Source organism: Sinohyriopsis cumingii, chromosome 6 (assembly GCF_028554795.1).
Source record: "Sinohyriopsis cumingii isolate HCF-2022 chromosome 6, ASM2855479v2, whole genome shotgun sequence".
NCBI classification, from domain to species: Eukaryota; Metazoa; Mollusca; class Bivalvia; order Unionida; family Unionidae; genus Sinohyriopsis; species Sinohyriopsis cumingii.
In genome coordinates this window covers 24,590,763-24,615,753 of record NC_142966.1, presented here as the reverse complement: position 1 = coordinate 24,615,753, position 24,991 = coordinate 24,590,763, and the positions used below count along the sequence as shown (strand labels likewise).

Sequence of the window (24,991 nt, the reverse complement as noted above, 5' to 3'; positions counted from 1 at the left end):
TTACCATAAACTGAAATTCCCTAAAGAGGAGTCCAAAACAAGTATTTTACTAAACACAAAAAAAAAACTCTGCTAGTGTTATTTTGTGCAAGGAAATTAGTAAATTAATATTTGTGTTTATACCATCATCCACATCTGATTTCAATGTTGGTTGAACAATAGCATATCAAATTTGTACTTTGTGCCTTTAACAAAAACATGGGGAGTAGCAATGGTCACATAACTGATCTTACATTTTTGACATGTGCAACCATTAAGCCATGTACATTGAACAAAGGTCATGAATACTGACCTTGTTTTATATTATTATTATTAACCAATCAGAATTTAGCACCTGCAATCATCATGCAAGAAAAAGTATTTGACCAATCAAAATCAACCACCATTCTATGCTGAGGCTGACACAAACATATAAAGAATGAAGACAAAACAACATGAGAATTAACCCTGCAGATTTTCACACAAACGACTACATAAAAAATGCTAAATATAAAAGGCATCAAACATCTAAGATGTAAGTAGACAGGCCATGTGATAAAAATATCGGATAAGTTAAAAATACGTCTTATGGACAACACATCATAGTGGTAATACACAATATGTGCTCTGCATGAATGAATGTTCAAATCATATCTGCCAAAATAAGTCTACTTATTTGTGAATTAACATTGGACACTGAACCATAACAGTTATATGTAAGAAATACCTTCAAAAACCATCGTTTATAGTTGCATGAAGTACTGATAGCTCATGCCATTAACAACAATGCATGTTATGATGGTGCAGTGAATGAGAAATGTCATGCTGTAAACATGTTAATAAATAGCTGTGACCTAAGCCAGAGGAACTGGCATCAAATCGCGTACACATTCTCACAGCTCATGTGTATTCTCATGGATATATCTGCTCCAAAATAAGATTTTCTTACTAATATCAGCTCATTTGAATAAATAATTTGGTGACTACTATGTCAGCTAAGATTTCTTATCTGTTACATAATGCTGTATCAAGTCAATCATTGTCACAGTCTGCTTATACAGACAGGTACTTTCATAAAACGACTATCATGCTTATTAATTTCCTTTAAGATTTGTACATATTAATTGAAGCTTAACCCTAACAGTGCTAGATAGTTTTGTAACACAAGATCCCTCAGTACTGAACTGTCTGAGAAAAGAAATGAAAATTGCACTCAATTTTTAATTTGCTTTTATACTATTTAGGCTTGGTATTCTGTCTTTTCTACATTTAATTTCAAAACATATCAGACTTTTGTTGTTTCTTTTCACGTTCACTTTAATTTCTACTAACACTTTTCCAGCTCCAATAACCTGATATACTTCAAAACTTTAAAAAACTTTTGTAATTATCACTATCACAGGCGAGTATTTGCCAAATGAAATCACCATCTGAAGATGACCCATATTAGGAGTCAGCTATTTAGGGTTTTCTGGGTAGCCCACATTTCAAACATGCACTTGTAAAACTTCCATGATGAATGTGAGGCTAAAACTATGAAAGAATTCTTTTTCCAGGGTCCAATCTGCCAATCAAATTTTGCCAATCAAATTTTGTTTAAAAACCATTCATGTCATTAGCCAAAGAACCCAGAATACCTACCTTAAAACAGAAAGATGTCCTGACAAGCCTTACGATGCCTCTACCTGGGTGTGTTGCCACAATCACTTTAGAGTTAACAGTTAAATAAAAAATTGTATACTGCACAAAGTACATTTTTATCTGAGTGACCTTACACTAATTTGCAAGATATATCAAGCTGAAGTACACAGTTGTATAAACAGCTGCCTACCTGAATAAAGACACATGCCACTTTGAGACCTCTACCGGGACACGAGTTTTATGTATGTGCAACTCTGAACTGATTTGCAGTTGTCTTGCATCACTGCTCTCCAAGTACACAAATTTATACAAATTGTGCATGATTCATATCTTGCACACCATGGCAGAATCTCTGAAGTAATCATTATCGCAAAATTTCAAGACTGCCATTGTTCTGGCCGTATTAGAATTTAGAAAAGCACCATATTCTTTTACAACCAACTAGACGTCATATTAGTTAAACCCCTATGTTCATACAACCATCCATTCAGGAGGAGTAGTGATAAGATTTTCAAGATGACCACTACGGCAGCTATATTTACAAGCAGTAATCATATCAGTTAGGACCAACTACACATCATAGGAAGTCTGCTGGTGAAAATCCCATGCAATGTTACTCTTTGTTCATGGGAAGGAACAATATGATTTGCAAGATACTGGATATGATTAGCAACATTTTCGTTTAGGGCCAACAAGACATCATAGGAAGTCTTATGGAGGAAATCTCAGGTCAATATGACTTTCTGATTAGGAAAAGTAGCAACAACAAAAATAATCAAGTGGACATCATGAGAAGTCTTCTGATTAAAACTCAATGTCAATATAACTTTCTGTTCAGGAGGAGTAGTGACAACAATATTATTGTGATGTCTACCCTGGTGGCCATATTGAACATCAGAATGGCACCATTTTCAGTTAGAAAAAACAAACATTACAAGAAGTCTTTTAATGAATATCTCATCATTTATTCAGAAGGGGGGATTTTATCAAGATTTTGAATTTGCTATGGCTGCCATCAACTGGACACCTTAGAGGCACCATTTTCAGTTAGGACCAACAAGACCATCAAATGAGTTGATGGCAATCCTTCAGTTAGTTTGGAATGAGTAGTCATAAGAAACTTGTGATAATAGACAGATGATGGACAACAGACATGATCCCATGACTAGTGGAACTAATAAAAACAGATCCTTTTCCAACTATCAGTTTGTGGTTGCCAAATATTTAGTCATTCTGACACAATAAATTCAGAAATTAGTGACTCAACTTATACGTGTATCAATACTTTACAATGAATCTGTCTCAGAAATCAATAATTACTATCAAGAGGTGCATTAACAGAAGAAAGAGTCATACAAAAAAGTAACATTAACTAATATTCTTGCACTCAACAGTGTGAATAAGCAAGGTCAGAAAAATGATATTGGTTATCATATATCTGTCTCTTAGACAAGTCCGCTGCAAGCAAAAGACATGTATCGAAACATAACACTAACAGTATTACAAGCATCATACTTAAAGGTATAACTACCTGTGTCCCCCAGAAGTGGTGTCCTTGTCCCAACATAACAAAGTTTTGCTGCAAAAGCCTCATCTCCACTGCCTTTCAAAGCATCCACTAGAGCTATTAGTGCCTGATCACTTCTGGTATCCAATATTTTATTCAAGAATAGACATACCCGCTCTCTCCTTCGTAAATTTTTCAGCTCCTGGAAGAAACTTTCTGAGAGAATTCTTCTGTCAACGAATATCTTCTTTATATGTATTGGTTCAATTTCTTCCAATAGGCTACTGTACTGAAGAAGCAGGTTCATTTTAATCACCTGAGGGTCACTCACAACTTCAAAACTCTCAGGTATGATATCTCTCTGAGGTTCATATGCACCTAAATCTAAATAACAAAACAAACTTTTTTAAGAATTGAACAGATAATCAAAACAGTCCTCATCATTGGCAAAGTGAAAACAAATCATACTCTTAAGAATAATTTTGGCAACAATTTAATCAAATACAAAGAAGCTGATAAATTGAGAGGATGGAAAAACTAAAAATTCTTATCAAACTTGCATTGTATAGAGTAGATGCAAAATAATCCAACACATTAAGTTTTAAATAAAGCTCACCTTCACTGTAGCACCCTTCATTATTTCATGATTCTGGATATAACACATGGACTGAACATGTTTAAAAAATTTGAAACAACAGGCTTAAGTGACCCTGATATCCTTCATTTGATCAATAAATATGTGTGTGTGTGTGTGTGATTTGGATTTTTAATGTAGCTTTAACAATTTTTCTGCCATATCTCCATGATATCTGCAGTGTATTAATTTATAGTGATGTCTATCACTGGGGCATTATGCCACTGACACATACAATCATGACCCAACCAGTCACATTATTCTGACACCAGGCTGACCAGTCCTAACACTAACCTCTTAATGCTGAGCGTCAAGTGAGGCAGCTGCTAGTACCATTTTTATATGCCTTTAGTGTGACTCAGCCCGGGTTTGAACCTGTGACCTCCCACACCAGAGGTGGACCCTCTAACCACTTAGGTCACCACTGTGGTCAAGATTCATTAATATGTCAGCTTATGAATGAAAATGCATACAATATATTGAATAACAGAAGGAAAAGAAAAGCCTATAATCAGTAATCTCACCTATAATCTATCTCTTCTGGGATCCTGATCATATATGGTTACATAGCAAATAATATCAAAGAAATATGTCCTCAAAAGTGTTCACAATCTCAGCTAATCTGATGATATCATCACATTAATATGCATGGAGGTTATTCTTACCAGAACTCAACCAAGATCATTATGTCTTAAGTAAGCTTACATATAAAATCTGTTCAAAATCTAAATATAAATATGAACTCCAGAATGTTCACAAGCTCAACCAGTCAGATGCAACATCAAATAATTTATAAGCAAGGGTGTCACTCATTGAATTCAAATGAAGTTTTGATAATATAAGCTTACATACCAAGTCGGATCAAATTCTGATAAAACACAGACCTACAGAGTGCTCGCAAGTTCAAACAATCAGATGCAAGATCACTTCATTAATATGTGTGGATATTGCTAGTGTAACAGCTAGCTCTGAACCTGTCTGATACCATGATGAATAAATTTGTATACAAAATCTTATCAGAAATCAAGGGCATTGATAAGATCAATCAGATGCAAGATCGCTTCAGAAATATGCATGGATGTCACTCGTCAAAGGACCTGATTATATAAGCTTACATTGCAAATCTGACTTCAATCTGGTCACTAATAAAGCCTCTAGAATGTTCATGAACAAGAGATGACTGATGAATGTATGACAAACAATGGATACAGGGCCATACCAATAGCTGACTTGGCCATTGCCCTGGTGGGCTACAAATAAAAACAAAAAAAGTGTTGAAATATTAACACTCATCAACTCAAACATTTAGGTCACAACCATTGTACTTAAATTGATGCTGAAGGAACATGATTTTATGATCTGCATACGTCTAATTTACCACTTTTGAATTAAGTCAATGTCAGACACTATATTTCCCACTGGCCAAATACACATTTGAAATTACCTCTGTAGACTATCTGTGACACCTAATTTATTAATATACAGGAGAGACAAAGTTACATCTAGCACTGAAGCCAGTGCAGCAAATTTTACATAACGTACTCTTATACTAGATAATAATGTCCATTACAAAGTACATGTCACCTAAATGACCTGGAATCATTTAGATACAACAATCAATTCAGATACTGGAAACTCTGTTCTATGTTAACTATCAGCTATGAAAAGTATAGGCACATTAAGGAGGAGTATAAGTGATATAATACGCTCTATTTAAAGGCATAAAACATATTTAAAGGTGTATAAGAACAAATATGGGCATCCTCTGTCAAAGACTTTTGAAAATTACAGGTGTTTTTCAAAAACAATGCTGACATAATGGGCAAGAAAAGACGTATTTTGCATCTTAGCAAAATGGAATTCACTTGTTAAGGCATATATTGGTACTTTGAAAAATGCAGAGTGGTAGATGAGATGTACTTTTGAACTTTGAAAATCGGCATGCTGTAAATGAGCTAGACATAAATAGGACTTTGAAAGAAAATAAGAGGCGTATATCAGAACTTTGTGTTATATCAGTCTATTGAAAAAGTCTCAGTAAATTACACTCTTTCATAGCTAGTGTCTTGGTGTATAAAATCAAATCTAAACAATTAAAACTTAAGTGATCACTGGTTCTTTCATTCCTTTCCATTATTTGCTTAAAGCTGTGATTCTAAATTGTGTGACATAATAGAAAGGTCTCTGCTTTTAAATGAGTATTTAAAAAAAAGTATTTTAATTCACTAGGCCCTTCATGTGAATAAGCAAGGGCAAATATTATCAAATTTGGCACCATTTGTGAAAAATATAAGCATCTATCAATTTAATGACTTACAAAGACAACTGATTGCAAAAATGTATTGAAACCATTACATTTTGTTATATTCCTTTAACAGAAAAATCTGCACATGAGAACCTTGTTAGAAATGTATGCAGATAGGGTAGTTTTTGCAAGCTCATATGCAATTTGTTGTGCAGCAAAGAAAAACTCACCAAATTTTCACATGAGAATCTGAATGTTCACATAAGCAAGTAGAGCTTAGAGAACATTCTTTTCCAAACATCTATGTTTGAAAATAAGGCAGTTCTAATTTCTCATGTGAGTTATCAAGAGAGAAATTTGGACTTTGATTCCTATCAGACATATGTTAACTATGTTAAATTTGTTCTGAGTTGGATTTTCTTATGTGTGTGTTTCTCACAAACAACTTGGACTTTTCATAGCAAAATAAAAACTTTAAAATGTATATAAATTTTTTTGGAGAGAGATCCATCCAATTTTGCCAGCACTTTATAAAGAATTATGCTTCACAAAGTGTGCTTTCGAAAAAAGAAATAAAATAATAAAATTACACAAGATGAAATGTGGTTTTCTGCAGCAGAGACCTAATTCAGTATTGGGACCTAAGTAGCAATTATTTTCCTTGTTTACAGTCTGAAAACTGGTTTATGACCCTCCGAATATGCACACAACATATTTAAGGTATGTACACACATAACTACCATGGCAGCCTTGGCAGCCTTGGTACACACATAACTACCATGGCAGCCTTGTTTTCAAGTCTGCTCCATTTTTAAGAGAGAACCATCACAATTTATTTCATTAATTCAGGAAATTTCATTGCAAGCAGTACCAAGACATGTGCAGCACCTAATCATAAAACCCTAGAAAAACTTAAAATCATGGAGTTGTTATGTTGGTGAGAAAATTAAAACTGTTGCATTCTGTCGGTTTATGTGGACTGCAGTTTGGTAACTGCTTTATATTGCAGTAGAGCTGTTTTTCTTTATGATTTAATATATCAATTTAAGGCTCTGGAATCTTGCTTTAATGATACATAATCATTGAAACAATAATTTTACAGATTCGTTATTATTTACAGCCACTGCCCACCAACTGCTGAGTTCCTGATGCAATGTTGTCAGTTATCGACAACAGGTTGAAGAGATTAGCAAATTACAATCAAAGCTTCTTAATCTAATTTCTGTTTTCTTAGAGACTATTTTTTCTTTACATATATCAAAATCAGCAATTGTTCAGAGGTCATTACATATAAAAAAAATTCACTTTCAAATTGGCAGTCATTCTATTTCAAAGGTCTTAAGGTATCATGTGAGTATATTTATTTCTTATTTGTGTTTAAAGATTCAAAGTACCAATCATTTATGTTGTAGCCATTTCAAAATTGACAGTAAAACTGAAATGTGGGCTCTCTTTAAAATTAAGATAGTCATGAATAACACTTAACAGTTGTTTCCCAGATTTTGTGAAGGGATTTTTCAATGCTGAACTAAATAATGCAGTGCTTTTGCCAAATAGGTAAATAGCAAAATCTTTTGTCCTGGTTACATTATTGTACAAGTTGCTGTAATCTATTTCATTGGATGGTACCTAAATCATACAGACAGATATGAACTAAAGGAGAAGAAAGAAAAGGTGACACCATCAAAAACCAGTAAGGCCAGCTAAGAAATGCTCCACTGACTCATTAGCCAGTTTTCCAGCCTTGTCTCACATTATGCAGTGATTCGCAAAATGATAACCTTTCACAGACGGTAATACAACAGAACAGTGATAAAACTTCATATCCGAAGAGAAAAAAAGTTAATGGGTTAATCACACCCCTTTTATCTATTTAAAAGCATTTTTTAAAACAAAATCTATTAATTAAATCCATAATACAGCTAAAATCAACCCAATCATGTACATATTCTTAATTACTGCACCTATTTTCTGAAGGAACTGCACTGCAGAGGCATCTTGGAATATTTATAAAGCAGTGCAAAACAAGGCCCTATCATGAACTTTTACAAATTTTATTAATAACTCTTAAATGTAACCAACAAGTTCTAATCCTCTTAACTTTATGGAATGAAAGATTCATAACACAAAATCCTTAGTCACTATGACCTCTTTCTAACATTTTATTTTATTTAGTAAAGACTGCTTGAATATTTTTTTAATGTAAATATCTTGATAGTACTTGTCACCTAAATTATATTATCTCTAACATACATCTGACAGGCTGTAAAACAAAGCAACATATTTTTTTAAAATTATCAATTATTTCTGAAATTTTGTTCTATGTATTTTCATACAATTCTACATTTCTCCAGAAAACAAAACTCCTTGGTTCTTATGATGGCATGGTGGACAGCATCAAATTGAAGCATGCAAAGAACAATGCCAAGAAAGCCATCCATTTAGGGTATGCCCTCATGAGAAAGCTGCTACCTCTAGTCTTTACTGACAAGGAAATAGACCTTTTATGTGGTGAAGTTTTGCTCAAGTCTAAAGCAGGATCTCTAAGGTTTCCCTTAGGCAAAATATGCACATCAGCATGTCAAGGTGAGATACATAACTGATGACCATCTTTATCCACAATATTGAAAAGTTTCTTTTCAAGTTCTGTTTTCTAAAAATTGCTTTTGTTTTTATTAAAATAATTTTATATGTTGGGAATGATATTTGGCAGGAAATATATGTAATATATTAAACATATTTCAGCAAAATAAATTTTCTCTTCATTTGTTAATAATATTCATAGTAAAAAATTATTTCATTGATTAGTTTCCTTCTTTTTTGAAGCACAGTGGCTTATAGGTTAAGGTGCTGGACTCATGACGGGGTTTAATTCACTCTACTAGATCAGCCTGAATTTGGTACAGTGATATGTCCTTGGACAAGTTAATATCCAATCCTTCAGCACAATATAGCCTTGAAAATGTTGCTGTGCTGATAAAGCACCAAACCAAAATGAACTTTTTAATTGAAAAATTTTGCCAGAATTAATGTAAAGAAAAATGACTTAATTCTGAAAAGAGAGCCATGGTAGCTTGGTTGGTAGAGTGTCAAATTTGTAATTCAAGGGTCCCAGGTTTGGTACTTAGCTTCCATTTTTGTGGCATGATATAGCAAATATCATGTTTAAAATCTTGTTAAACCAAACAACAACAAAAACTTCAATTTTCATACTGTATACTAAGCAATATCCATGAATTAAAAATTAATATTTCTCCTTTCTTCATTAAATGAATTAATTTCACTTTCTTATCACATGTATCTTTATTTCAGAATATGTGAATGCATGGTGTGTTAAATGTGGAGTACCAAACCCTTCGATGACAAATTTAAATGATGCAATCACTGAAAATGTGAGCTATTCAAGAAGAAAATTTTGACAAAACTTGAAGAGTGCAGAATTGCAATAAAGTGTAATTTTCGTCAGCAGACAAGGAATATTAGTGGTTCAATTGCTATGAATTAAAGATTCTGCCAGCAAATACATTTATATGTTATGAAGTTATTAAAATCAATTACACTATTCATCTATTTTGTCTGTGTTCATTGCTTCATGAGTAAATTTGCCGGGTATATATATATATATATATATATATATATATATATATATATATATATATATATATAAAATTATGTTTGCATTTGAAATGTGTAAAATATGCATGTACTAATGGTTTGGTTTAAACCAAATTTTATGTTTGTAACATATGCCTGTACATAGTATGATGTATGCTTGTTTTATATGTGTGTACTTTGGTATTGCTTATGTGTCTTTAGTATTGTTTATGTCTGTAACATATACCTGTACTTTGGTATGATTTATGCCTGTACTCTCAGTCTGCTCTCACCAATGTATTATGCCTGAGATATGCTAGCACTATGCTTGATTCTCATACAGAAACCAAACAGCATCTGTATTTTAGCTCTAGAATATGACTGTAGTATGCCTATGATATGGGTGTTTGATTTCGTACTGAAAGTCATGTAGATTGATACATAATTTACAGTATGCAAACCAGAAATGAACAGCAATTATACTCTTTGACTGTGTATGTTTAAATGTCTTAATGTCAGTAAGATTCTCCACAATTGCATACATTATAACATCACCCAATGTGCTGATACTTTAGTCGTCATCATTATCATCGTTATCACCACTCATTAATAATATCAATAAAATCCAGAAAACAATTATCACTAACTAGTATTATAGATGAAGACAAAGATCTCATCATCCCAAGCAATATGGATTACAATACCAGTTTGTGACATCTACTTTATACTGGTTTACATTCACATTTACAAATAATTAAAACAATGTCAGTGGTGTTTATACAATACAAATTTATGCAACGTGGTCATTCAAAGTAGTATTGAATGCTTATTTTTGCCTAAAAATTGTGGCTGCTGGTCTTATTCTGCAGATGGTCACTCACAACAGTAGCCTTATATAATAAATTATCATTATTAAGATTATGATTTCTTATGAATAATAAAATAGTCACTATGTCAGTAGTTTATGTCCATTCACATGAGACCTTTTATGCAATTTTTTTAGTCGGGGAACATTATTTGGAGTAAATCTGAAAAATGATTGGATACCAGGAGATAACGTTCTGTTAAAAGTTGTCAAATAGTATCTTGGCATACATAACTTCATCCACATTTGATGCCAATTCTGCAAACATGGATTTCAGTGATGGCATATTTGTTGTCAATTTAACATGTGTTTATGTGATGGGGTTTCTGCATGACACATGATATTATACTTGCCACCATGATAACAGATTTAAATATCAGCTTTACAGGCAGAGCAGAATACATATTCATGTGCCTTTGAATCTGATTGCAACCAATGAAATTTCTTTTCCCATCAATCATTGAATTTTGTGTCATATTTCAGTTGCTTGGATTTTGGTGCTTTGGCATTGACACATTCATTGGCACACTCATTTTGACAAACTTCAAACACTGAGGCCAAACCAACCCAGTTTTATGCCACTTGAGCTGCTAAGTAATCCAATGATAATCAATTAATATGTTAATCCAGTCCAAATTCCTTCTGATCATACATAGTAAAGACTACAATCCATCTCAACAACTTTAAGCACTAAAGCAGAATGTACCATGTGAAGTGAATCAAAAGTTATGTTTATTGTTGTATGCTGATTGAGCTCTTTTGAAACCCAACATAATCAGTTAATGTCTTTGATCCTTACTATAAATCTGACTAGCATTTTGTTTCCTCAACCCACTAAAACACTAAAAAACAGACACACATATGTTGACACAGATACAGGCACTTGTATAATTTTTGTCATTTTTGCAATACAGTAGCTAAGTACTTAATGCAGTCAGCTGTTATGGACCCTAACTACCACATTATAATGAAGAGCTGTATTACGATAATTTTTGTTTCAATACAATTTCAATTTCTTGTAAAACATCTCACCTATTTAAAATATTAATTAGTTCATATTCCTACCAATGTTGAGTGACACTTTCACAAACATGTAAATTCTTCTAACATTCTGAACTTACCCTCAGAGTGGTCTTCTTTGTGACAACATACTTGGACATCTAAGCAGATTTTACCAGCAGGGAGAGTGGCAAATATATCCTTTTTTTTAATAGATCCAATCCAAAGGCTTTCATTCCAACATGTTTGCAAAATAATTTTAATGTCTCCAGTGCATGTTTGTTTAATGGCTGAAGATGTGTGATGACACTACCCCTTTTCACAGTAACAATGACTGAGCACAAATCACACTTAAGAACTCTTGAAGCATTTTCGAATAAGCCAGTGATAGTCTCCTCTGTTTTAAGAACTGGTTTTCCATCTTTTTCTACTGCCACTGTTACTGAAAAGCAAGTCATGTCTGGCACTGGTGCTGAAAATTTGTTAAAAATGTCATTAAACTAATTTGTTTTTAGCATAAATCAATTACTATCAAAGTCCTTTTCACAGAATATCTAGGAGAGATCAGATGTTGGCATATGTGTATAATGTTGGCATGCTTTTCAGTTGGCTGAAATGTGATGGCAGCCAAAGAATGCCAAAGTAGGTTGAAGTTGGGGTATGTTTATTTAATGAAACAAATAAAAAGATTCTAATGTTGATAATAGCTTTGTTTCATTAAGGAGACTAAACTCCCTTTTAACCAACTTCAGCATTTCTTGACCACCATCACATTTCAACTAAGTGAAAGTATGTCAAAGCAACTTGAAAACATGCCCACATGCTTTGTCAGAATTTGATTTCCAGCAGGAAAAAGACACCAGAATAAGTATAGTTAACTAAAGCAAGCAGACTTTAATTTGTGGCAATATGACAATATCAGCTGCCAAGTTTGTGTGATATTCCTGAAAACTTGGCCTCTAGTCAGCTGAATAGAGAACATGCTAGGCAATGTCATTTATTTTAGAAGTAAGACATCAACCAAAACAACATATCAGGGCTGGCGTGTTACACTGTAGGACTATCACAGGGAACTTAGTCTCTTTAAAAAAATAACTCACCCTTACTTAAAGAATACTTGCCCAAGAAGGATACATTCTTTACTATTATTCTATCATAAACCATAAATACTAAATGTTCAAACCCTTATACTTGTGATATTGGTCAATGAACCCTCATGAAATTCTGCTGAAGAGGCGCTCACAATCAAAAAGGTTTCCAATGATTTCACAATTTTGGCATACTAAGTGGTAAATTCTGAATAATTTTGGCATACAACTCTGCTCTTGCAATTTCTGACTGTATACCTTCAGGCTGATGCACAGTCTGTGTTTCGTTACAATCTGCACTGTATAAGTAATAAGGAGCCTTGCAATAATTTACTTTTCTGAATGCTGAAAAAAATCTCATGTTTCTAAATCAAAGTTGAAAATTAAACTGAAGTTGGAGATCTACTGATGCAGTAATTCACTTTTCTGAATGCTGAAAAAAATTTCATGTTTCTAAATCAAAGTTGAAAATTAAAATGAAGTTGGATATGTATTGATCTCTCTTTAATATCAATCAGTATAAACATCAGCTTCAAGTTCATAATTAGTTCATGTTAAAGTACTGAGGATATGTTACAATTACATAAACACTTCACATCAATAAAATCAGTGGCTTCTACTTAATGTAATCATCTGAGCAGTTCCTTATGGGTGAAAAAGCATTGTACTGTGGGCTTTAATAAGTCGTTAATCTGCATGGCATGCTTAGATTAAATGTAAACAATTGCATAGGTATTGCTTGATACATTACAAAGTCATCATGAGCAAGGAACAGTTTATTATTATCATTCATGCTCTACAAGTGAGCACTAACTATAGGTAAGCAATGAAATATGCCACTAATTACAGGTAAACAATGAAATATGGAAAGCAGAAATAGCACTTTACTCCATTCATAGGTTATCTGATTTGATTTGCATACACATTCATAGTTTATAGCTGCTGACACAATTAAGCAGGCAACCTTCATAAGATGGATTTACTGAGTAGGCCCTGAAGGAAGCTGAGTATTAATAATTCACAAGTGTATTTTAAGAGCTTCAAAAAATAAACAAATGCAGCATTCCGACAGCGGGTTCAAGATTTCATAAAGGAAAATTAGATAATACCTTTTTCAAACAGGCTCAACTGGCAACTCACTTATAATACAAGTGGGCCTGATCTAGATTTAGAGGGCACCATTCAATGGGCTATTAGATTTTATTTAGCTCTGGTGGCGTTCTTGAAGTCACTGAATGGTTGTATTGTTTGTCAGTAAATTAACATATATTTTACAGCAGATAATCACGATTTAAACCTTTATCGGTCTTTATGCTAGGATCCTGCTTATCAACTTGTGTATAGAACTATGGAGAAAAAAACTGTAAAGGGTTATTCTAGTTTTAGTAACAAAACAATGGTTAAAGCAATGGCATAATTTGCAATTACTTGAAAGTTTGGTTGGAAGGTCAGATGGTGTTTTAACAGCAATGAAGAATATCAATGACTGTTTGGTGCTGAGGGAATGTACAATACCCAGAGATACTGCACAGCAGCTAACTCAGGTTAGTCTAAGTAGGATACAAACGCAAAACTAATTTTCCAGCGATCTACCACTAAGTCAATGTGGCTCCAGAACTTCCAAGGTCTTGACAGTTTTAATACTGCAATGCTTTCTACCAACATGGCCAGATGAGGATCATTTTCATTCAGTACCAGCTTTGATACAATGTTTAAATGAAAACCCTATGAGGTGGAATACCCATGAAACAATTTCCAAGACTGCTATCAAGGCATTTGTTTACAAGGTTAAATCAGTATAATTTTAATACAAGTCTAAGTATGGACTGCAAGAAGTGTTTTAGTTAAAATACAATATTGATACACCATCCATTAGGAGAGTTAGTCATATCAAGATTTTCAAAATTGCTGCTGCAGCAAACTACTTAATGCAATAGTTTTTTTTTAGTGAAAACTACATGTGAACATGACTGTCCATAAAGGAGAGCCAAGAACAAGATTTTAAAGGTGAATGTCATGTCAGCTATTATGTGAGGTCAGATCAGCACCAGTTTCTCTACATACAGAATCTTAAGAAATGCTACAATGGATATGTTTTGTCAGTTAGGATAAAATTCAAGCTGCCTTCTGTTGCAGTCATTTTGTGAAATCAGATTGGTGCTACATTCCAGCAGGACTAAATACAGAGAGTCAGAAATATTTGATCAAAAACTACTTGACGATATGACCATCCATTCAAGACTATTTGCAAAAAAAAGGTTTCCAAGCTGACCAACATGTGAAAATTTGATCAAGGAGAGTACCAATTACAATATTTTCAAAACGGTCACCCAGGAAGCCATTATGGACAACATTTCAGCATCATTTTTATCTAAGAACAACTATGTATCATTTAAGTCTTTTAATGAAAGCCCATTACAATATGTCAGTGTGACCTTTCCTTAAGGGGGGGGGGGGGAAGCAATAAGATTTTCAACCTGGCTACCATGACAGCCATATTTAACATAAATGAGCATCAGTTTTGGGTCAAGAGGAATGGCAATATCAAGGTTTTCAAAATCACCACCATGGCAGTTCATTTAGAGACAACATTTTCAGTTTTCATTTGGAACCAATTAAATAACAAACAAGTAAGACAAGTTTCCACTTTACAGAAATGGAGTTCTAGAATAGTTTGTTCTAATGTTAACTTCTGACACATTATTGGCTATATCATACAGATGAAATGGGAGCTACAGCCCTTACCAGTGACACACTAAGGCAGCCAACCCAGGCTGGCTTAGGCAGGCACCTAATCTCAATTCTTGGGTTACAAGTCCATGCTCTGCCAACTAAACTTCCATGTATTCCAGGGTTCTATAATAGACACTGCATTTTCATCTTGATTATAAAATTATCATAAGTCTTTCCATGAAAACTCCTTGTTAATATGATCATTTCTGTGGACATCATGTTGTATTCTGAAGAGCACCATTTTCCTTGAAACCAAGTGAATACCATAATAAGTTTATCGATGAGAACCACATGTTTACATGATAATTCATGAAAGTGAACTAGTAACAGCACGATTTTAAATGTTGGAGGCCAGATAAGCATCATTGTCACCTATAAGAGGTAGATTAGTAAAAATCCCATACTGATATAACCATTTAGGTGTAGCAATAACAACAGTTTCAATATGGCTACCGTGGTGGCAATCATATGTCTGAACCATACCATTTTCAATTAAGATTAAACTGTGTGCCACTTTTTCATTACTTTTCCCTTGCAGTTTAGGAGTAGCAACAGTTGTTAACAAATGCTGCTCACACAGTGACATTTGCAGGACCATTACACAAACCAGTAGAACTACAAACAGACTTTGATATATAAAATCAAGAATTCAAACTATAATTAAGTTTGCAAATTAACATACCAGTGACTGCTTCAACATTTTTCCCATGAATGATTTCCATCAACCTCTGGACTACTTTGTGTTCACCATCTGTTTCCAGAGCTTTCAATAGAACAATAAAAGCATTTGGGAGATTGTCCTTTACTATTTGCAGCAGTCCTTTTGACATTTCTCTCCTTTCCTTTTCATGCAGGTCTCGGCGTTCATCAGCAGATAAAATGTGTTCCTTAGTGAAGAAATCTAGTATACGATATTTTGGGTGAACATGTTCTAGAACTACTTCTTCAATAGGCTGCCAAACCTTCGTAATGTCTTCAGGCTTAAAATTCAGTGTAAGTACCGATCCTAAAATATAAATATTTATGCTATCAGGCTTGAATAATATTAATACATGAAGTGTTTCAATTAAATTTATGTTGGTAGAAATAATTAGGATCTATAACATGTATTCTGTACTATAGTTCTACTTTAGAGAAAAGGATTATTATATAATAGGAAAAAATTTGTTCACCTGGAACAATATCCCTGTATAATGGCTGAAATATACCTATAATTGAAAAATAAATATGAAACATGATATAACAATTATATCAGTTAGCTATAACTCTAGTGAGGCCACAGAGTCTTGTGATGAGAAGGATGCACTTTTTGACACATGCATCTTGAATATATCCTTTATCTTGACTGGGCAGCTGAAGCAATGCTATTCTGACTGATAATCTAAATGGTAGGGCATCATATTGCATGTAAATATTTTGTTTTTTATTTAGATGAGAGGTAAACTAATTTTAATTATGTAATACTTACCTGCAACTATTCCATTTATTTTCTTTCTCCAATCAAAAAGCTGTCATCCAATCTAAAACATTTCCTCCTCCAGTTAAAGACTGAAGGTAAAATGATGAGAAGGTAGCATCAAACTGCCAGAACACAACTCTTATGGCATCATCAAAAGAGGAGTGATTCAAATATGCTCAAGATGAAGGAACTGACTTAACCTCATGGGACCTAATTCCCCCAAAAGGCTCCTCTTCGTAAAAGCACTTTGTATAGTAAGAACAGTCCACCTGTTAATAGTGGATATCACAACACCATCAGAGGAACCTTTAACAGGTAGAGAGAAACCCTTCCAATCCTTCCTTCACCTTTTAGAGGATGCCAAATATAACCTTAAAGCCTTAATTGAGTCAATGAACCTATCCCGGTCAACCCTGAAACTGATGAGTGAGAATGGGAATCTCAAAAACATTTGCGGCTACTAATGGTAAATGATTCTTAGCCAGAAAATCAGACTGGCAAAGAAAAGATACTGACTCATAATTACCACTGACCCATGAATAACTCTTTTCCACAATCAAGGCATGAAACTCTCTTCTTCTCACACATGCAAAGGACCTGAAAATTTTTTTAATGGTAATGGGCTCAAAGTAAGCTTCACTCAAATGCTCAAAGGGGGTTAAGACAATACTGAACAAATGCAAAAGACGTTCAATCATGACATTAACAAAATCTCTAATGAGATAAGATGGTCTGACAAAATGGCAGAGAACTTGAGTGTTTTAGAAATGGCTGACTAAAAAAAAAGTCTCTCTCCTCACAAAGAATAAAGTCTGCAGCTATGATCTAAAAGGGACAGCTATGAACAATGCATTTCCTACTGCACCAATCACAGAAGAGTCTTCAATTTGTGTCACAAAGACCTTGGAAATGGGCTGCCTTCTAATCTGGACAATATAGTCTGCAACCTTCCACACAAATGGTCCCAATGGATTGATCACTTGTGATAAGGCAAGCATGAATGTAGATAATCTCTGGGCTGTTGAGGCCTTTCCTCTGTGGTAATCTGCTGGACTCATCTACCAACAGGTCAATCAGGTCAATTAACCAATAATGTTGTGGCTGGGGGAGGAGGGTAATCAGATTGAGGCATGCAGTAGAGATCCTGACTTGGTGGAGCACATGCAGAATCATTCCTAAATTTGGGAAGGCACATGCGAATAGAAGATCCCACTTTAAAATGAAGGTGTCCACTACCCCAGGTCTTCTGATCTTAGACTGAGGAGGCATCAAAGAGGAGCTCATTGTTCAGACTCATAGAAAACAAGTCCATCAATTGTTTCCACCACCACATTTGGAAAACTACCTCTGCTACCCACAACTGCAGAGAACATAGCATAAGGACTGTCAGCCAAAATGTTCCTTTTAACCAAAATATGGTAGGCTCAGGGCATGATCTCCTTCAAGGCTGCCCATTGGAAGAGGTTATAGACTTCCACACCAGAAGAAGGAGCAGGCATACCTCCTTGCTGTTACTGTTGATGTTTTGCCTGAGGCATCCAAGATATGATGACTTAAGAGACAGACATCACCGTGTAGGTCTAAAAATCCTGTATGCATTTCCAAGATGTTTATATGAAGGGTCATATCTTCCAGGAACAGGATCCCTGAAGAACTATGCCTTCTGGCTCCAGATGAACACCCCATCCAACTCTAATGTGTCAGTGTACAGAGAGGAGTGTGGTTCAAATATGAATTGTGATTTCAATGTGAAGCAGGTCCGAATTTAGCAACCAACTCAGTTAGTGGTGGAAATTAGATCCCAATTCACTGAGAATTCAAATGAAGAATTGTAATAAAAATAATGGAAAACTTCCATTCATTTACAGATGCAGAATGCATGATCATATGTTTATACTCAATTAGCGCAGGAGAAAAACATCCACCAAAGGTTGATGAAAAATCAAACAATCTTAAATAAAAAAAAAATGTAGAATATTATAGTTGAATCATCTCTTATCTATGACCTTCATGAGGATATTCCAAAATAATCAGTTTCATTCCCAAAATTCTCAGACCACATATGAAAATTAATATATCTCTTTTACTCCATTCTTCTTCATTGTGACTTAGTTTAAGCTCTTCAAAGGAATGCTGGATATGCAAGTGTCATACTTGTAATGTGTCATAAATGTTCTTTGGAGCTTCATTACTCAACATCACATGCAGTTGCAACAGGCTGAGTAGGAAATAGGTATTTTGTCTTGCTTCTCAATCAATCAATTTTGATAATTCTAAAAAGATTCAATTTTATAGCTTTTGAATAGCAATTAAATCATCCAAATCAAGGATGTTTGTGTCAGAATGAAAAATGTGTGTAGGTACATGTTTTTGTCATGAAAATTGTATCTGTGACAAGAAAAAGAATGCAAAATCAATAGTAAGAGGCTTCTAAAGGTCAGTTTAACCTTGTTGAATTATGAAAAGGTATAAATCTGCAAAACAAAAGTATTGTTATACACCTGCCCTAAGTTTAATAGTCTCTATGCAGATCCCCCATATCTGTATGCTGGAACCACCTTTAACTTTCAGTCAGTGATCCTGACAATTGATCTGTTATCCCAACCATCAACAAAATTCCTTCTTACCCCAAAATTTAAACCAAGTTTGGTCCAGATCTGTGATGTAGACCTAATGTTGCTGTGTTGACCATTTTATTCTTTCACACAGTGTCCTTCAGTTTTGACCTCTTGACCTCAAAAACAATAGGCTTCTTCCTTACATCAATTGCATGTCATTAATGAAGCACAGTCCAGGTATGTTATTAGTAAAACAAAATGTTCTTGTGTGGAAACCATTTTTTATTTTTCCAGTCAAAGTAACCTTGACTTTTGACAATTTGATTTAAAATTAATATGATTCTTCCTATGGAACCACACTTGCAAAGCTCATTATGGATCAAGTATTGAATGGTGGTGGTGGTGGCAGTGGTCATGTGGGGCATTGGGGCAGTGATTTTTTTCAACCAGGACATATCTTTTTCTTTTTATCACAATATTTGTTTCAACTACTTTGATGAATAGTATTAGCTGAATTAGTTCTTTTTTTTGGTGGGGCCAGAGTGGCTGAGTGGTCTAAAGCGCTCACCATTACAGATCACTGCCATCTCACCTCTGTCTGCATGGGTTCAAGTACTGGGTTTGGTCAATGTGGGTATATGAGAAAGCTTGCCAGTAGCTTCTTGTGGGTCGGTGGTTCTTTCCAGTGTTTTTGCAGGTTCTTCCTCATTTATACTGGCTGCCATGTATAGTCTATCTTGTCCTGAAAAATGGCGTTAAACCCTACAACAACAATAACAACAAGTTCTTTCCTCCACAAAATCAAAGTGAAAATATTTCTTTCAATTTCTGACAACAGTAATTCTTTTTTAAATATTAATTCCACCACCAACACCCCACTAAATGGTCAGTCCTTTAGAGCATGGTTAATAGGGTATGATAATCCATCCCCAGTGCTCAAACTGAAGTCTTAAAAATGTTGAACACATCCTCTGACCATAATAATCCCAAGTATTTGAATTCTCCATGTAAAATTCTGTTGGAGATATTGCCTGACATTACACATATATAAACAAAGTAGAAGCATAGAAAAAATGTTGCCAGACAAATATTTTAGCATCATATGGATTATTTCCCTTCCTATCAAGGCATTAACTTTCCCCAGTGGGTATTTTCATAACAATGCATAGTGAAAACATTAACTCTTTATTCATTGTTTGATGATAATAGTTAAACTTTTTACAAAACAATGGCTAAAATATAGCTAGAACACCTATAAATATGACACCAGCTGAAGCAATAAAAGAGGAAAACTGATCAAAATTGATATCAGTTATCTGCCTGGATGTGTAACAACTGATATTTTTGCAACACCTAAATTCAAATTTGGACAGTGTTAGGATCCTGAGATATAAATGAAGAGTAAACTATTTACAGAAAATGTATTAGAGAGTAAATCAGTAAGTTCAAGAGACCCTACTACGTTTGAAAAGATAATCTAGATGGTAAAGAAATTAAGAGAACATTTTATGAAAAAGAGTTATCTCTTTACTCTAAAAATGTTTTATCAAGAAATGAACCAATGATAATGCAGAAATATTATACAGGAAAATAATAAGAAGACAGCTTAAGACCAAAGCAAAATATAGTTAACTACTCTTTTCAACACCAAGACATCTTGCATTATAACTAAAGTAAATATTAAATTGTATGCAGGTGTTGGAAAGAGTAGTTAAAAGTAATTTACTGTTGGCTTCTATTCTACTTGGCTTATCATTAATTCAAGTTTTAAAATACCCAACATAAAAATCCAAACAAACAAGAATGCAAATGATATCTTAATGCATACTGCAAATGTTTAAGGTAACTATTTTTCCACATTAAAATTAAAGCAACAAGCAATGGCAAGCCTGGGATGTGCTAAATTCAGTGTAAAATCTATTATCTTTTTTATTTATTTTGTCTAGTAATTTTTATCTGCCCTGTAAGCATTGTTGAGGGACCTTTTTGAGTGAAATATGAAAACTAAGGATCACTGGCAACAGGGTGTACTTTGAAAGAGTGCTACACATAAAGTGAATGTGGATATGTCCAGTTAATAGCTTTGGGGTAAATAAGAAGCAACATAAACAATGGAAACTCATCAAGGTGCCCTCCATGAAAGTTTAAAGTTAAACTCAAATGCTATCATACTCTCTAACCTATCATACATTATAATAAGCCATGAAAAAAATATTGTCATTCTTAACAAATATAAATTTTTTACAACACAAATTTTTATGTGTTATAATTGGTCAAAGTCAAAACATAAAAGCCGAGTTTTCACTTCAACAGTCTGAACTTTGAAGCATGCCTACTTAACTCACTGGTATGGAGTTTATATCCAACATGTTTTGCCAGCTTTTGATGATCATTCCCATTAGTCAGTTTAGGTTGCCTCTTTCAAGACATTCAATTAGGAACTAAAAATGTGCAATAACACAAGAACTTTAAATAATTTTTTTTAATATAAATTCATTGTGACTAATATTTCTATACATCAATTCATATAATGCAAATGTAGTATCATACTTTCATCCCCATAAAACAAATGGTTTGTACATGGACTGATAAAATCTAATATATGTCTGCATACGTGGGGAGGAGTCTGAGCTTGAGTTTAAGGTCTCATAGTCCCTCCTGGATACTTCATTGCTTTGTCAACAAACCAAGCATGGTTATTTCTAATACATCTTTTAGCACAACTGCAATGAGTTACTTTCAAAATTCTTACAAAATTGCTTATTAAACTGCAAAAGTTGACAATGTTGGATGAGGAAGAGCTGAAAGAATTAAAACAAAATATTCTTAATTACATGTATATACATGTAGTGTAAGTAGTAGTGTAATCCATAATACAGACTTAATAATAATTATAAAAAACACTTTAATTATTGACATTTTGTTATTTCAAAGGAGAAGAAACATCTTAGATTCTGGATGGGTAGAAATATAAAGTATTGTTTTCATCTATTTTCATTTCAACTGAGTAATTTACCTTGTTTGTCAGCTTCAGGATCATCATAGCACTCAACAATTTGTGATGCTTCCTTCTCAACACTCTGCTTCTGTTCTCCTACCTAGATCAAACATATCAGAAAAACATCTGTAGGAACCTTCTCATCTTCAAAAATGAGGATTTTTTCCCCCAGTAAAATGTGTTTCTTCAATACTCACCCATTCTTAATATCTAAATGAGGACAACAGCTACCTTGCAAATCCATACCCATCAACTTTTCAAAAACCAAGTAGGGAGACTGAATAAAAAAATAGTGAGATCAGGATTTTTTCACAGCATATTTTAAGCCTTATTTCCACTCAATATTGACCAATCTTCAAGGTCCAATACGCATGAAATTTTCAAATGATGCGCCATTTCTTCCTGTGACCTGCCTTATTTTCCCCCAGGGCATGCCCCATTTTCATACTCTGGTCAGTTGTGACTACACTGTACAATAGCTAAAGGTTATACTTAAGTAAACAGATATGAAAGCCAGTGTGACTAACTAACAGTTAATCCTTACTGATGCAATTCTCTTGTGAAAAGAGCTGGCCCTCTGACATAATTCAAAGAAACCATGTTCTACAGTGTGTTATGTAAGTACCAGCAACTGATTGGCAAATAAACGATGCCCTTTTTTGTTTCAACTGAAATAAAAAATTTCACTGTACCCTACATGTTGCAACTATTTTCAATTTATATCCCACCTTATTTACTTATTGTCAACTTATAAGGCATTTAACATTGTTTACTATAAAACATATTTATTCTGAGTTAATATTTTGAGGACACTTATGCTGCATGATATGTATTTTCATTACTTCTTTTAATTTAATGATGGTAACAAACGTTCATATATGTGGTACAGTAATGACAGTACTCTCAAAATGAACCAACATGTCATGAACATATGCAAGGCTGCATATCTTGAGCTGAGACGCATCAGCTCAATTCGCAAATATCTTTCAGTTGATGCCACTAAAACACTTGTGTGTTCATTAGTACTTTCAAGACTGGACTATTGTAACTCAATTCTGTCTGGTTCATCTCAATATCTGCTACAGAAACTTCAAAACGTTCAAAACACAGCTGCTTGGATCATACTCAGAGTACCACGATAAGAGCACACCTCCCCGCTGCTCTGTACCCTACACTGGCTATCCATTCGATCCAGAATCAAACACAAAATTTGTTCTCTGTGCTACATTTCACCGTCGGACTCTAGTCCAACATATCTATCCGACCTCACCCATGTGTACACACCAGCAAGATACTTATGCTCCTCTTCCAACAATCGCATACTCATTATCCCACTATGAAAACAAAGTCATATGGACAGCGTTCTTTTGCACACCAGCCAGGCCCAGCAACGTGGAATGAATTGCCCACTGAATTTAGATACAAAGACACAATTATCACATTCAAGAGGGCTCTCAAAATTACTCACTTATTTCAACTGCAAGACCAAACTTAAAGACCAAATAATGTTTCCTACCTTAAATATTCTCAGCATGTTTTTTAATGTTTTCTAATTTCATGGTGTTTGTTTTTGTAATCATAGCATTATATGTTTTTTTTATCTTATAGGTGTTGTCTAATGTTGTAAAGACCTTAGAGCTTCTAAAGATTAGGCACTATACAAAGTCCTCATTATTATTATTACTATCATTATTATTATTATCTCCCTATTTATGATAGTTTAAACGTAAGATGAATCATTTTTATTCCGAAGAGAAGTTACTGAGATGCTGCCAGGGTTTTATGTAAAGTGAGGAGCTCCCCTCTGGTCACAAAAATAAGATTAGGGAGTAAAAAAAAGAAAGAGGAAGAGGGGGGAACAATCAAAGTTCAGTATTAACATAACATCTCAATATCCACCTCTTTCTTCCTGCTCAATTCTGTTCAAGCTCTTCTGAAATCAAAATCCTTAAAGATGTTGCCTCTAGCTGTGGAGTTATTAATCTCTTGATTTGTTTCCAAGCTTAGTATGTACCTTTTCTGCGTACAATTATTGTTCTGTGTTGTGATCTCCCTTTCATAGTTTGCAGTCTAAAGGGACTTATACATATCCAGCTTGACCAGCTTGAACAAGTTGGGAAACTGTTCATTATGGTGGTTGTGTACAACCTTCCACAGCTCATAGGTATTGTCTTTTGGATACTTGTGCTCCATAATAAGATTTTTTGCCAATACAAGCTCTGCCAAAGTTTCACTTGCTTAAATCAGTGCTTTGGCAACTACTATGCCAGATTTCTTATATGCTCCATAATATTATATTAAGGTTTTTTAAGTTCATGAATGCCATAAAGTCCTTTTTCAGACACAGATATTTTGCTCAAATAAATATATATATTCACAGTACTTTTAAGTTTAGATTTGTATTTATTCAATTTATCATAAACCTAATATGAATATATAGTTTTGTAGCACAAGAAACTGCAAGGCTAACTGGTTTAGAAAAGAAATGAAATCCGCAGTTTACGTTTAAACTGTCTATATTTTAATCATGCTTGGTATTCTGCCGTATCGTCATATAATTTTGAAATACTACTGAAAGAAGGATACACCCGCATGCCATCTGTTTTTGTCCATCTAGTATGTGCATCAGGTTCATATTCAACATCATTTTTGAGTTCAAATTCATTCACTGGTATCTTCATTAGCAGTAAT

The 24,991-nt window shown here is 34.0% G+C and overlaps 1 protein-coding gene and 1 long non-coding RNA gene across 2 annotated transcripts in view; one reads left to right on the top strand and one right to left on the bottom strand.

Annotated features, from left to right (window-relative positions):
• Positions 1-404: 404 nt before the first annotated feature.
• LOC149796503 (uncharacterized) lies at positions 405-9,570 on the top strand. The gene is made up of 3 exons (XR_016421438.1): positions 405-514; positions 8,361-8,592; positions 9,319-9,570. It is a non-coding gene; the product is annotated as an uncharacterized LOC149796503 (long non-coding RNA).
• The window catches only part of LOC149796501 (uncharacterized), a 74,765-nt gene continuing 53,156 nt past the window's right edge, over positions 3,383-24,991 (bottom strand). Inside the window, exons 6-9 of the mRNA XM_089960234.1 lie at positions 22,319-22,400; positions 15,968-16,291; positions 11,587-11,936; positions 3,383-3,511 (exon numbers count right to left, since the gene is read on the bottom strand). Coding sequence (XP_089816360.1) covers positions 11,626-11,936; positions 15,968-16,291; positions 22,319-22,400 — 717 coding nt within the window. The 3' untranslated portion in view covers positions 3,383-3,511; positions 11,587-11,625. The remainder of the gene's footprint in view (positions 3,512-11,586; positions 11,937-15,967; positions 16,292-22,318; positions 22,401-24,991) is intronic.